The 14467-nt window shown below is 37.0% G+C and overlaps 5 protein-coding genes across 5 annotated transcripts; 3 read left to right on the top strand and 2 right to left on the bottom strand.

Moving 5' to 3' along the window:
- Positions 1 to 1803: 1803 nt before the first annotated feature.
- On the top strand, positions 1804 to 2894 carry LOC104825134 (transcription factor TRY-like). Its single transcript, XM_010557415.2, has 3 exons — positions 1804 to 2186; positions 2279 to 2366; positions 2456 to 2894. Exons 1-3 carry the CDS (start codon positions 2117 to 2119, stop codon positions 2616 to 2618), a joined length of 321 nt encoding a protein of 106 aa, XP_010555717.1. The 5' UTR covers positions 1804 to 2116; the 3' UTR covers positions 2619 to 2894.
- A 1055-nt stretch (positions 2895 to 3949) lies between these two features.
- On the top strand, positions 3950 to 4580 carry LOC109117149 (arabinogalactan peptide 22; the record flags this gene model as incomplete). The annotated part of the gene is made up of 2 exons (XM_019203900.1): positions 3950 to 4244; positions 4343 to 4580. Coding segments are annotated over 2 exons (369 nt in total), but the record flags the coding sequence as incomplete, so codon positions are not given.
- A 151-nt stretch (positions 4581 to 4731) lies between these two features.
- Positions 4732 to 8157, bottom strand: LOC104825133 (mitochondrial carrier protein MTM1). The gene is made up of 10 exons (XM_010557414.2): positions 7683 to 8157; positions 7494 to 7583; positions 7219 to 7347; positions 6857 to 6916; positions 6588 to 6758; positions 6369 to 6471; positions 5993 to 6084; positions 5756 to 5902; positions 5499 to 5557; positions 4732 to 5246 (listed from the first exon to the last, which is right to left on the bottom strand). Exons 1-10 carry the CDS (start codon positions 7953 to 7955, stop codon positions 5126 to 5128), a joined length of 1245 nt encoding a protein of 414 aa, XP_010555716.1. The 5' UTR covers positions 7956 to 8157; the 3' UTR covers positions 4732 to 5125.
- Positions 8158 to 9275: 1118 nt separating this feature from the next.
- On the top strand, positions 9276 to 11012 carry LOC104825132 (plastid division protein PDV1). The gene is made up of 2 exons (XM_010557413.1): positions 9276 to 9646; positions 10053 to 11012. The coding sequence occupies exons 1-2, from the start codon at positions 9338 to 9340 to the stop codon at positions 10563 to 10565; spliced, it is 822 nt and encodes a 273-aa protein (XP_010555715.1). The 5' UTR covers positions 9276 to 9337; the 3' UTR covers positions 10566 to 11012.
- A 498-nt stretch (positions 11013 to 11510) lies between these two features.
- LOC104825131 (ethylene-responsive transcription factor CRF4-like) lies at positions 11511 to 13512 on the bottom strand. The gene has a single exon (XM_010557412.1). The coding sequence runs from the start codon at positions 12793 to 12795 to the stop codon at positions 11653 to 11655; it is 1143 nt and encodes a 380-aa protein (XP_010555714.1). The 5' UTR covers positions 12796 to 13512; the 3' UTR covers positions 11511 to 11652.
- Between the last annotated feature and the right edge of the window lie 955 nt (positions 13513 to 14467).

The following is a 14467-nucleotide window of genomic DNA, read 5'->3' as shown; positions in this document are numbered from 1 at the left end:
CTACGTATGTAATTGTGAGCAAAAAAAAATGAAAAGATTGGTATGAATTTTTTTTTATAAAAAAAATTGATAACATATTATATTTGGGTTTAAAAATGTTTAATAACCGAAAGTTTGTGAAAAAGTATTGTGCAATATTTTTTTTTCTCTGTGATAAAAAATTCCTTAAGTACACACACTTATCTCAACAAAATTAAGACAATAACTATATAAACTTTGTCTATCCAATTTAAAAAGTTCGTTATAAATGATCTAATACGCTTAAATTATCCCCGGGTTGTTACGACGAATTACCAAAATAAAAAATTTAAAATGAAAATGTTTTCAATCTGTATTAATCTTATTTTTACATGATAAAATTGTTTGATTGAAAAAATAATTTTTTTTAAAGAAAAAAAAGGCAAACATATGGTCCCGTTAACATACATACATACATACATACATACATACATACATACATATATATATATATATATATATATTCTCATTAGATTTATTTAATTTTAAAATTTTATAAGTATTTACTTAATTATTATCATTAGATTTATTTATAAAATTGTTATTAAATTATTTAAAAAATTATCATCAAATTTATTTATAAAATTATCGCTATATTTATCGGCATAATCTTCGTTAAACTATTTAGAAATTTATTGGCCAAACTTTTTTTTTGTCAGAATTGGATATACGTACACATCCAAATATTTTATAAATTCAAACATTTTAAATTCAGATAGAAATTTCTAGAATAATCGGATTCAGATCCGAAATTAAAACCCTACATAAAATGTGGCCACCCTTAATAAATACATTGCATTTGGTGCATATTGTACTTCAATTTAATAGGAATCATAGTACAATTTAAAATTTTAATTCAAAGCAATATTTTACGCGTTATGAGCGTTTGCATTTCTTGTCTATATATTCGCATTTAAAATATGATTTATCTATATATATATATATATTGGTTCAAATCTGATATAAGAAAGTACAAGCCCACAGTTTCCTGAAAACAAAATGACATTTAATATGTCAGCTTTTTTTTTCACAGCGATATAATTAATTATATTACCTTCGAAGGACCTCACTTTATATCCAGTTTGTCTTCAAGGAATGCATAGCAAAATACTATGAAAATCCGATCTCCATTGCAATATATATATATACACACACATATATAACTATAAATACTTTATTTTAAAATTAAAATAAAACCTAATTTCGTTAACGCATTACATAACTTTTATTTTTGTCAATTTATAACGTAAGTATATTTCGAAATCGTATCAATAGAAAACCTCTATTTGAGTTGGTAAAGAAATTGGAGATTCAATTCTTTACCCATTCACCTATCGCTCGTTAATTACGACTAGTTAACCTAATCAACGCGTGTGTGTGGGTGAAAATTTACTTCACCACATTCGAAAGATAGCGGTTGGGATTTCCGCGATATATATATAAAAAAAATATCGTATCGGCGGATAAGGAAATAAATGGTCGTCATTTTCTTGTGACAGCTAACCATTGTACCCATCATTTTAATTTGACGATAACCATAATTTAGTGGCCAAACACATTTAGCCACGCAAAAGTAGCCTCTAGATACGAATTTGATGCGTCACGATCAACATTAACTTGAATATATCCTTACATACATATACATATACATATATGTATATATTCGCACATACACAGCTTTTATTATAATATTGTTGAATTTAATTAGGATACGAAAAGGAAACGACGGCCAACTATTTAAAATTCCAATGCAAGAACTTCTCCAGGTACCAATCTCTCTCTCTCTCTCAATTCTCTCAATGTCAACCACAAGTCTTCACGAGACGAAAAGGTCAACCGCACAGAGCAATGACTTGAAACTATTAGTTTGCAAAGATTGTTCGTTGGCCATCATCTCTCTCTCTCTCTCTCTCTCTCTCTCTCTCTCTATATATATATATATATATACACACTTTCGACTTCCTCCCCATTTCGACTTCTCAATATCCAAACACCCCTGCTTTGTCCCATCTCTTCTCTCTTCTTACACACACACACACATATATACATATATATATATAACATATACATAAACATATATACTATATATATAATACAAATGGATAACGCTAATCAACGCCGACGAAGGCGTCTCAAGCAACAGAAACCCACCGTTGATGAATCGGAAGGTCGTCCTTAATATATTGTTCTTAATTTCTTGTTTCATTTCCTGTTTTTTTTTAATATTTATTGTCTCTATCGATGACGATATGGGAAGCAGAAGTGAGCAGTCTTGAGTGGGAGTTCATCAACATGTCCGAACAAGAGGAAGATCTCATCTTCAGGATGTACAGACTCGTCGGCGACCGGTCTGTGCCATTACTATTTTACCCCTCCAGTCATAAACAAATACGATTCTGTATTTTTTTTTTAAATAAAAAAATAATAATATGTGCAGGTGGGATTTAATAGCGGGAAGGATTCCGGGGAGGCAGCCGGAGGAGATAGAGAGATATTGGATAATGAGGAACAGCGAAGGATTCGCCGAGAGACGGAGACAGCAACTCCACTTGAAGAAGAGATCTTCCCGCCTTCCTGCCTCCTCCTCCTCTCTTCCCTGATTTCTTTTATTTATTATTATTATTCGTGAAAAAAAATCCTTAATTAAATACTCTCCTTTTTGTACTCAGATATGGGTGAATCGGTTTTTTTCCTTCATTTTTTTTGTTGTTTTTTATTCGATTTTATTTTTTTCGGTTTATACAATTCGGAACCAAAGTGGTCGTGGACGTTTCGGTTTTCGGTTCTGTATTCTAGTGGTTCGGTTCGAAAACGGTATTTTCGGTGTTATACAAATTTTACCAAATTAGAATCGAATGTTAAACAGTTCGAGTTTAGTTTAGTTTTAGTGTCGGTTCGATTCGAAACGTTATCGTTATATGAATACCAAATAGTGTCAAAATATAGTATTTACACATATATTGATGGATAATTATGATTTTAATTCGGTACTTGTCGGATTCGTAACAGTATTTATACTATTCGGATAAGAAACGGTTTATTCGGTTGTATATAAAAATATACCGAATTAAAACCGAATGTTATTTGATTCGGTTTTGTTTAATTCTTGAACCGAAATGTCCATACCCAGACCAAAATACAGCTATACTCAATCATCCTATAATCGTATCAAAATTGAAAAATACAACACACATATATGATGGATCCGTTAAAAGTCAATTTAAAAAATGGAGCCGAAATGTTATATAATATTACAGCATGTATATACATGTACCGAATACATACAATACAATCTGTTTCAACCAAATAATAAAAACCGTAAAATCATCAAAGCAATTTTTATTTATTTTTAATATCCCTTAATATCCAATTTCGATAAAGCACTTATTCTTTTCCATAAAAAAGTGTTAGAAAATATAAATAAAAATAGGTTTGGTGTCCGTATTGTAATTAACACAATCGGTATTATATTTGAGACTTCCCGTGTTGAATTTAACATTGTTCATGTTTCAATTAATATAACCCGTATTATATTTTTTCACATAAATTTCACTACTAAATACAAATATATATTTCACCAAATATATATATATATATATATATATATTACCAATTCATATTATATCATTTGCGAATATGTAATTTTTTTTACTATATCCATAATACATATGAATATGAATAGAGAGATTTATAAATCTATCAATTTATTCTAAAATAAATAATAAAAAGAGGAAAAAATTTAAGTGTGAGATGGCAAAACTAACGCTCGAAAGAAACAGGCTGTCGAATACAACACAGCTTAGGAACAGAACAGTTTCTTCATATCCATCTTCCCCTTTTTTTTTTTTTTTAAAAAGAAAAAAAATAAAGAGACAAAAAAAAGAAACAACGCCAACTAGGGACAGACAGGGAGGATACGAGAGGATGACACCAATGTTGTTTTTTTGTGGGTCCCATTAAATTCCAACACCCACGTCTCGTGTGTGTGTGTGTGTATATAAATACCCAGATATCATCATCTTCGTCTCTTCTCCATCGATCGCTCTCTTCTCTATTTCGGAAAAGGAAGTCGACGACAAGGAACAGAGATCGATCGGGAAAAATAGCGGCGCCGAGGTTTCCGATCATGATTCTCTTCGTCTTCGTCGTTTCCTCCATGATTCTCTTGCCGTTGTCTCAAGCGCTTTCGCCGACATCGTCGCCGGCTCCGGCTCCCATCAGCGACGGTAAGTGTTTTTTCTCCTCACTCACCGCGAATCGATTCTCACCGACAAAAACAGTTGAGAAGTTGTGGATTTTTATAATGTTGGTCTGGAAACTGCAGGAACGTCGATAGATCAGGGGATTGCTTATGTACTGATGCTAGTGGCGCTGGCGCTGACTTATCTCATGCATTGAGATTCTCTCTCTCTCTAACTTTATCCATGATTCTTTTTTTCTTTTTTTTGTATAAACCGATTTGTTTTTTTTTTCTTCATTCTGGTGTTTGTTACTTGTGATCGATCGATGGAGAGCTAATGAAACAGAGATTTTTCCAACTACTGTTTTTTTTTTTTTTGTATCTCGCCAGGGAATTGCAAAGCAATTACAGAATATCAGATTAGGAATAAAAATACCCAAAATGTTCAAATGGACAACATATGTTCGTGTTCGACATTAATGCAATTTAAAAGAAAGGGTAAAAACACACAAGAAGATTACATGCTACGCAAGAGCACAAGAAATCTACCAATTGCATAATTCGTATTAATAAAACCCAACAAATTCCCTTACCCATTCCAGAAAAAAAATGATTACGATTTGATTGAGAACTGAGACGAGACAACCTCAGCAAAAAAATCCCAAACAATCCCACAAAAAACCAAAACAAAAATTCCTGCTCATAATAAACCGAGCAGACAGTTCATCTACCTGTGTCCTAAAAAAAAATCTTTTCTTTTTCTGTTTAATCCACATAGAAAGAGTTTCTCTGGGACTCTCGAGTTAAAAGGGTTTTTTTTTCCTCTCTCGACAGAGTCGCGTGATTAGTAGTTTATGATGTAAAGATTCGGTTGCTGTCTCCTTCTGAAACTCTTTCTAACTCGTGTTGTCATGTCCTGAAGATGTTTTATTGCCGATTTAGAACGTACTTCACCACCTCGTAGAAGGAAACCACGATCCCTACCGACGGCCCTACACGCGCCACTCGTGGGCCGATCCCCGTGAATAGCCCTCTCATCCCTCCATCCCTGTCCCCACCAAAAAACCCTTGGTTAGACCATCCAAGTCCGCCTTTCTTTTCTTTTTTACTATGCGGAGTTGGTAATGGTATTGGCTTGTCCATTGAAATGGGCATTCACCATTCAATGGACCGAACCTCACTCAGAGATGAAGACATGAGTACAGGTTCTGGTTATCAAGTCATGGCCTGAAGGCCATCGTTCAAGTCCGACAGAAACAATGGTGACAGCAGATAATCAACAACATCGGAAGAACCATACCTCCAAACATCGATTAGTGTCTGTCGGGTTGTCATTCTCATTGCCCTAGCAGGATCCTTCTGAAAGTACGAAACAAAGAGAACATGAAAACAGAAGAAGCATCATCTACCCAATGCAACTGTGGAGATGTCCCTAATAGAGAAGTTTCCAGATGTATCATGCAAATGTGTTCATGCAAGTACCTATAATTCTCTCTAGACTCATCTTATCGTGTATTACGAACTCAAAGACGTTGGTGTTGCGAACGAAAAACACACCTCTATCTGTCTTCTTGTTTTTGCAACATCAAGCGGACAAGTGGCAGCTGCAGCAATACTTCCGGCTACAAAACTGGCGGAGAAATTTGCGCCAAGAATACCGAGAGCTTTGTCTTCACCCAAAAGTCCAAGAAGCTTCCTTCTTATCTGTACCAGGTACAAGCTCCCTCATATTGACTGGTCACATTGTTAAAGTTATGAGAACAGAACGTATAATTTGAGGGAACAAGATCTCACGGGCTCAAGGGTTGCCCAGCAAATCGCTGAGAATGGAACATCACGAGCAAGTTGTGCACCTAACCCTCTCCAGAGAACACGGTATCTGTGTACTGTAACAACAACAGGAAACATAATATATCAGAATGTGGGTTTAACTGTCAACAGCAGGTAAGATTTAGATCACAATGCCTAGGTTTCACTGTCCCGGTCCACAAGAATCTATCTAGGTTCATAATTGCAGATGAAGAGGTATACAGAAGAGAGGGAAAACACAGGTAAGTTCGAACATATGCCTTAAAGCGAATATGCCATCAGAAATACATGTTAGCATCCAATCAACTTATTATATACAGCACATGAACAAGTGACGAAGTAAAGGGAGTAATAAACTTACAACTATTTTCAAGGTTATTTGCGGTCTTCCCTTCAGACACAATACCGACTAGAGTTTTAAAAACTCCTGGAGGCTTCACATTGGCTTTTGCTTCTTTAAACGCCTACAGAGGAAATGCAGGAATTAGCATGTGAATACAAGTTAACGGAAAATGCATTTTCATTATGAAACATAACTCCCATTCTTGAGTGACAAAAAACTTATGCGATGACAACTTACCTGCATACGCGTCCTTGCAAGTTCAATAGGATAGCACGTCGTACAAGCTAGTGATCGTGCCAATGCTCCAGAAACAAGAGGGACATACGGCGTGGAAGCAGGTGCATGCCGTTCAGCTAACACTTCTAACCGGTTTCGAAATATATCATAGAATGGAAGATAAATCCCAACCTGAGCAGAAAATAGAGCATTTGCCAAGTCATTAGTAATCCATAGAATTCCCTGACAAGAAAAAAACTTGTAAAATCGAAGCAAGCAGGAGCACATACCATAGGCACAGCGAGAGCGAGACCAGCATTAGTCCCTCTCCAAAGTCTTCCCAGTCCCTCCTGCATGAATTACTAATTGGGTTAGGGAGCAGAGAAATTTGAAGATTCAAGGGAAAGGGTATTTCAAGGTACTCGACCAAGGATGCTTTCTTGATTTAGCCCAAAACAATAACAAGCACTTCAATGCTAGAACTTCTGAATAATAGCTCGTATTCTCCTACCAGCCTCAAAGACTTCTCACAAAATGAAGAAATATATCCAATTTTCCAACAAGAAAATGACAAGACGGAGATTCGAAACGAGCATTCGAGCTGCCTAGGAAACTTAACTACATAATTAATTTACCACATAAACCGACTCACTTGTTGTATGATCTTGTTGAAGACATCTAGTGTTCCTTTGTACTGGAAACAGTCGGGAGGGCAAATGGAGACGGTGCCATGAACACCAGCGCGTGAACACGAGGGCGAACATCTTAAATCTTTAAACATCTGAATCAAGGAATAATTCACGTGTGTTAACAAACCCAGAACAGAACAGTTTGTAGAAAGATCAAATGTTCCATGCCGATACACAAAAGACTTTCCTCTTAATCAAATATCAGGTAAAACAGAGAACAGAGGCTTGAAACGCATACCATGTTTGGTCCGAACGACGCCATACGTCCAATGGCGTTACTTAGCGGGTGACAGTAAGAAACTCCGGCAGCTTGAGTTTGCAACCTTGTCTGTAAACACAACAAAAACATAAAAATATTCCGTCAAAATCTTCCAATAAATTATCGGTAACCAAACAGAGAAAAAAAATGAAGAAAGACCAACCCTACCTTTGCAACATCGAGCGGATTCACAATGACGGCCGACAAAAACGCAGCTCCTGCGGCGGAGAAAACTCGCTCCGTTAACCCTAATTTGTCGTCCGACGTATTCTTCTCGAACTGAGGCCGTGAATGTATCTGAGGCGGAAAAGTATCAAACCTTGCCCCGCCTATCATCTCAGAAGTCGAATCACCGGCAGAACAATGACGGCCGTCAGAGTCCACCGCCGAAGCCATGTCAGAAGCCAACCACGGAGTCGGCGCGCGCTCCGCTTCCACCATAGCTTATGGGAGTCTATGAAAAGTCCTACCACTTTCCCCCGAAAAGGACAGAGATCGAATCGATCAGAAAGAGTCTAACGTTTTCCGATCGAATCGAGATACTTCACAAGGAATTTCTCCTTTGTTTTAGGCAAAAGCTCCGATTTTTCCTGATTCCTTGTAGAAGGGGAAAAATAAGGAGCAGAGAGCTGAGAGGGGGGTTTTAACCCTAATTAGCCAGGGTCGCAGCAATTTCAGGTGTACACCACCGAAAAAAAAAAAAAATTTGCGACCTTATTACGACTAATATATAACTAATATACAACTAAAATAAGAGTAGTTTATTAGTCGTAATAAGTTGTATATTAGTTATATATTAGTCGTAATAAGGTCGCAAATTTTTTTTTTTTTTCGGTGGTGTACACTGAAATTGCTGCGACCCAAGTGGGTTATTTGAGTAATATTCCCGCTGAGGAGGAGGGGCAAAAACCACAAGGAACACCCAAGGGTTCAGTGTGCAGCTGCGCAGGAGACGAAACCCTTAGGCTTGAATTGAAGCCATGTTTGGATGGAAAATACCGGTTCGAGCGTTTACCAACTCGGCCAAACCGATCGGTTCGGTTAACCGAAATCCTTCCCATAACATTATGATTTAAACATACCCTAGTTTTTATGTAAAAGGAAATAGAAGATTTGGCAAATTCATTCGTAATCTATTCTCTTAATACAAAATCTTTACAACTAATGAAAGATATATATATATATATATATATATATATATATATATATGTGTACATATTTCTATATATGTGATTTATTGTTTCCAAATTGATTATTTCGTCTTGTTTTCACAAAATCAAATTCGAACCGATACGATTTTTTCCAAATTGATAATTTTGTTTTGATTTTACAAAACTAAAATCAAACCCAGCCCACACTTTCCTTTTTTTCAATTTAATCTTATCTAACATTCAATTTACATTTCAATTAGGGTTTCATTTAAAAAACCGAAATCGAATAACATATAATACGATTCAAATCAAACACGAACGGATACGATTTCCGAAATCGAAAAAATTGAATCCAAATTAAATCTGGGCCGAAAATAAAAATAAAGGAAAAATAAATCTGTTTTTAAAGGTTTTATGAATAAAAAACCAAATTGACATGTAATATAAAATTGAATGTTAAATCGGATTAAATTGTGGGAAAAAAAACGCGTGTGGGCCGGGTTTATGATCTAATGGGCCAAAACCCCCGGCCTCCACAAAAAAATGGGGCAATAATTGCGGGTCGGGTCGGGATCCGTTTTCCGAAATCAAAATTCACCGGGCGCTTGTTCAGTCCACAATTGAGTTGTGTCCCTCACTTTCCCTCTGGTTCTGGCGAGTCCTCTCCACGCCATGAAATGGGAGATGGAGATCGAAGAGATCGAAGCCGTGCTCGAGAAAATCTGGGACCTCCACGACAAACTCAGCGATGAGATTCACCTCATCTCCCGCTCTCATTTCCTCAATTCCATCAAAAACTCGTCGAGATCGGTGAGGAGAAAGGTTTACGGTGAAGATTCCGGCGATGAGAAGCGAAAGGGTTACGTCTTCGTCAAGGGATTCAGTCTCGATGACAGCGATTCGGCGATTCAAGAGGCGAAGAGTCTGAACGCGATACGCACCGCTCTCGAGAACCTCGAAGACCAGCTTGAGTTTTACCATGTAAGTTGCTTTTTCCTTCGATTAATTTGTGTGTGTGTCATATGGACGGTATAATGCTTCTTTCTGATTCCTGGGAAATTTTGTGAAATAGAGAAAGGAAAGTTTGTCTAAGGGTCTACGATTTTATGCTTTTAGCGGATTACAACGTGGAAATTGGAGTATACGTGTGGATAGATATCGATTCAACTTGTTAAAGCCTCCATGTTTTCTGATTCCAATTAGTTTCTGGTGAGGGGAACTGGAGAAGTAGTCCTTTGGTTAAGCCCATCCAAGCCTCCATGTCTTGTGCATCTTAGGGTTCTGGTTTGTTTCATTCATTTCCCGTATAGTCTGTGGCATATTCTTGTAATTTTGGTATTACCTTTTTCTTGGATGCAATATGTGAGATTTATTGGTCTATCTGCAGACTATACATACACAGCAGCGAGCCGAGAGAGATGTTGCAATCGCACGGCTTGAGCAAAGCCGGATTGTTCTGGCAATGAGATTGGCTGAACACCACGGCAAGAAATACAAAGTCCTGGAAGAAGCTTCAGCCTTTGTGGGAAACATAAAAACGGCTAACCACTTCGTATCTCCTGAAAACCTCTACCATCCCACTCTGAATCCATCCGGTGCCAAGTCTGCCCCATCCGATGGAAAACGGTCGAACATACTTATCAGTGCCCTCTCCTCGAGTTTCGATTTCGCCAAAAGGGCATTGCAGTCCGACCATGTGAGAGGGGTATTTGGGAATGCTGCTATATTCGCCATTAGCATGATCACCATGTTGCACCTTAACCGAGTAGCTACCGGGGAACATCATTTGCGGAAGAAAGAAGACAATTTTTACATGACCCAGAGGAAAACATGCCGAAGAGAGGCATCCTCTGCTGATGGACGCTTGGACCAGTTGGATGTGTTGATGGCTCGGGGTTAAGGCCAGTGATCTGACTCCTTAGTGTCTACTCGTGTGACGAAGATAACGTTTCGGGCAACGGAATAAGAAAACAAAAAAGGGAAAGCAGTAACAAAAGAGATGAGATCTCTCTTCCATTCTCCCAAGACAGTGTCTCATGATCATCTGCTTCTATATATATAGAGAGCGAAGGATAAGAATTCAGATTCAGAGGCATATCTTGGAGTTTTCTGGACTGTGGTGATGGTCCTCTCCATGAGGTCAGTCTGCGTCTTCTGATGCAAATAACGTTTCCTTCTCCTTTAAATTTGTCGTTCGTTTGTTTGTTTGTTGATTGAAGAGTGGTATAAATCATCTTTGTAATCACAGTTTCAGTGTTAGATTTCGGTGTAAACAAACAGATCGTTTGTGTATTCAGTTGCCACTTTTGAGAGAGACTTGGAATCAAAATATGATCAATTTGACTGATATGGGTTCCTCACTTATTGGGGATAATATTTTGCAATAACAATCATTTAAAAACATTAATCTTGTAGTTACTTAAGGACTAAATCATAGTTTTCTTCATATAAAAACTGCAACACAAACAAAAAATTGTTGAATAGAGAATATACAACTCCGACTAGTAACACAACACGTCTTTGTGTGAGCAAGATACCAAATAAATCAGAAACCATAAACAAAAAATAATTTATTTGGATGCAATCTTATCATTTAGAAGTAAGATAAAAATATTTTTTAAAAGAGGATTGAATTATAAAATTTAATTGCTATTATATATTTTCCAACATATTCATAAAAAAAAAGATAGAGTTGGTATCATGTATTGTTTTTTTAAGTAGGATGATTAAAAAAAAAACCATTAGATTTGGCATAGCCGATATGATTTCTCAAAAGAAAGTCTGTCATTTTGAATATTTGGATGTAAATTCAACATATATATAAAAGTATATTATTTCTCCAAAACTGGTTTTACAATCAGCTCTGAAAAACTATATTATTTAAAAAAAAATCATCAAATCCAAAAAAACCCCACCAATTACAGCTTCCAAGCAAAATTGCGCTGACCGGACAACTGAACCGATTTCTCATCGCCGGTCTAATTTTCTCATGCTGCTCCTACTGCTTGGGGCATTATCAGTAAATCTTCCAAATCTTTGAAAGAAAAATCGAAATAGTTGATACCACCACCGGAATTAAACTGCGGCAGCCGATGGGATCCTCCGATTCTCGTAATTCCGTCGTTAAGTATATCTGCGAAGAAATCGTTTGCCGCAGAAATTGGTTGGTAGAATGTTGAAATGTCCGACGACTCGTTGAATAATTTGTCGAGATATGAAGTGTCCAACGGCAAGGAATCGTCCGAGTCGATGGATATACTGTTTCCGGGTTGGTAGCACGGCGATTCCGATAGTTCCGGTTTGACCGGTTTAGTGATCTGTTCCGGGTCTTTGGCCGAATACGTACTCCTGACCGGTTCTGTGATTTGTTCTGGTTCTTCGGCCAATTGTGTACTCGTGACCGGTTTAGAGGCCGGTTTAGTGATCTGATTGTGTCCGAAATCGAGAACCGAAGACGGAAATGGGAAGCGATCGGGCACGTCGGATGGTTCGCTGCTCGACGGTGAAGTGTTCGTCTCCGGTTTTTCCGGAACGGACACGACAGGGACCAGTTCTGAAGCTTTGTCTCGTCTCCTCGTCGGAGGTAGGATGAAGTTCGTGACAGCGTCGGATCCCCGGAGCTGAATGGCGGCGTTGTCGTAAACCATGGCGGCTTCCTCCGCCGTGTCGAAGGTTCCGAGCCAAATCCTCCGCCGCTGCTCGGGATCCCTGATCTCCGCCGCCCACTTTCCCCACGGCCTCTGCCTCACTCCACGGAGCTTTCTCCCGCCGCCGGCAGAACCTGCAACCTCCGCCGCCAAACTCCTCCGTCTCTTCACCGGGAGGGAAACGGCGTTGCCGATGCGATCAGGTTCGACTCTGATCTCTTTCACGAACCGTTTCACCCTACGACGCGGATGCAGGGGTTCCTCGTCGTCGCTGGATGAATCGGTTGCGTCGAGATCGGTCACCGAGACTCGAACCATCCTCGACTCCGACCGGACTCCTCCTGCGCCGGCGAGTTTCTCCTGCGACTGTTTTACGTACTTTGTGGTGACAGTTCTGTGCTCGGTGCACTTCGCATCTGTACAATCCGCCATCTCCATCATCATCGCCGTAACCTTCACCACTTTTTTTTTAAAAAATCGCATAAAAAAAGTCAGAAGAAAACAGAGAATGCGGCCATGGAAAAGATCTCAGCGAGAACAGAGGAGAGGAGATCAAAACGAGAGACAGTCACAGGACAGCAAAACCGAAACGTTATATATAGCGAGAGAGAGAATAAACATGTTCTTCTCTTCGAATCCTGCTTTGTAGGATCTCACGAGTTTAGCAGAATCTTTTAATTAAAAAAAAAAAAGAAAATAAAAGAAATCAGATCTCACGAGTTCATCTTTCCCCTTTTGTTTTGTTTTTTTATTTCCATAAATTGAACTGCAGGGGTAGTAGTTTCCGAAAATAAGCTAAAGCATCAGGGGTAATTCCGGTACTAAAAAAGTTGTCCGAAGACCGTGATACAGTACAACAGAACCAGACGCCGCGTATCTCTGAGCAAATCGCATGATGACACGTGGCACGATGAGATCACTCAGCGCGTGGCTTCCCATTGTCCAACTGCGATTCCAGACAGGTGACCCCGGTTAACTATGCAATTGATTCGTTTTCTAAATTTCTGTTGCAACTAGTACATGAACTGTACTATTCTTTCCGGTTTAGTAAATTGAGAAATTAAATGGAAATTACCTTTTGATGGGTGTTTTTAAGAAAGGGTGTATGACATTCCGGAAATTATATGACTATTTAGGAAAAGATAAAATGGATTTCTGAAACGGGAATTGTGATTTCAAATTAGTGAGAGGATGAGTATTAAATAGATATAAAGTTTTAGAAAAATAGTATATTCCTTCACCAATTTATGTTAATATTTCTATTTTTTTATAAAAAATTATATATTAATTTAAAAATTTTAAAATCCTACACAAAACGTAAAAATTTTAAAAAATTTAACGTGTTAGGATTTTAGAATTTTTTGTTTTTTTAATAATTTTTTATTATATTAAAAATTAGTGTAAGAATTAACAAAATTAATATTAACTGAAATTTTTGTGAAAATATATTATTTTTAAAATTTTAATGATTATCATATTTGCAGCTAAAAATGACGTGGCAGACAATCTAAGATTTAGTTTTTTTTTCCCGTTCTCTTCCCCACGAGCAACTGTTGCGCGTGTTCTTCCACGCTCTTCTCATGCCTCTGCTTTTCTTTTTTCACTTGTTTTCTTTTGGGATTTTTCATTATATTTATAGGTATTTTTGTTTCAATATTTTGTAAAATATATTTAATTTTCAAAAATTTGTATTCAATTTATTTGAGCTGATTTGAAATAATTTTGTATTATTTTAATTTTTATATGCCCAAACTCAAATTGAAATATTTATACTGTGTATGTTTTATTATGTATATATAATATAAAATATTAATTTATAAAAATGTATATATAATATGGGTTTATGGGATTTGGTGTAATGAATCAAAACGTTATTAAGTAAAGAGAAAACTATTCAATGCAATACAATGCAACGCAACGTAATGGACCTATATGTTGTGCTGATAATTCCATGTGGCAAGTGGTCCAAAATTATAATTTCAGTAGGCACAAATATAGCTCCTAATAACACAATTTAAATCTTATATATACATATATATGTTTACAGTGGCCTAAGGTGTAAATAGATTAGATTTGACATTTTAATTTAGATTCTATATGATAAGTTAGAATATTATTTTGATAGTATATAAACCTATTTAAATGCCATCAAAAT

This window comes from Tarenaya hassleriana, unplaced genomic scaffold, assembly GCF_000463585.1.
Source record: "Tarenaya hassleriana unplaced genomic scaffold, ASM46358v1 Cleome42, whole genome shotgun sequence".
NCBI classification, from domain to species: domain Eukaryota; kingdom Viridiplantae; phylum Streptophyta; class Magnoliopsida; order Brassicales; family Cleomaceae; genus Tarenaya; species Tarenaya hassleriana.
This window is presented reverse-complemented; position numbering and strand designations above follow the sequence as displayed.

Coding starts and splice junctions, on each gene's coding strand:
- LOC104825134 (XM_010557415.2), top strand. CDS start 2,117: ATGGATAACGCTAATCAACGCCGACGAAGGCGTCTCAAGCAACAGAAA. Junction 2,187..2,278: donor CACCGTTGATGAATCGGAAG/GTCGTCCTTAAT, acceptor TATGGGAAGCAG/AAGTGAGCAGTCTTGAGTGG. Junction 2,367..2,455: donor TACAGACTCGTCGGCGACCG/GTCTGTGCCATT, acceptor TAATATGTGCAG/GTGGGATTTAATAGCGGGAA.
- LOC104825133 (XM_010557414.2), bottom strand. CDS start 7,955: ATGGTGGAAGCGGAGCGCGCGCCGACTCCGTGGTTGGCTTCTGACATG. Junction 6,472..6,587: donor TTGCAAGGACGCGTATGCAG/GTAAGTTGTCAT, acceptor TTTCCTCTGTAG/GCGTTTAAAGAAGCAAAAGC. Junction 5,903..5,992: donor GCTGGGCAACCCTTGAGCCC/GTGAGATCTTGT, acceptor TACCTGGTACAG/ATAAGAAGGAAGCTTCTTGG.
- LOC104825132 (XM_010557413.1), top strand. CDS start 9,338: ATGAAATGGGAGATGGAGATCGAAGAGATCGAAGCCGTGCTCGAGAAA. Junction 9,647..10,052: donor ACCAGCTTGAGTTTTACCAT/GTAAGTTGCTTT, acceptor GTCTATCTGCAG/ACTATACATACACAGCAGCG.
- LOC104825131 (XM_010557412.1), bottom strand. CDS start 12,795: ATGCGATTTTTTAAAAAAAAAGTGGTGAAGGTTACGGCGATGATGATG.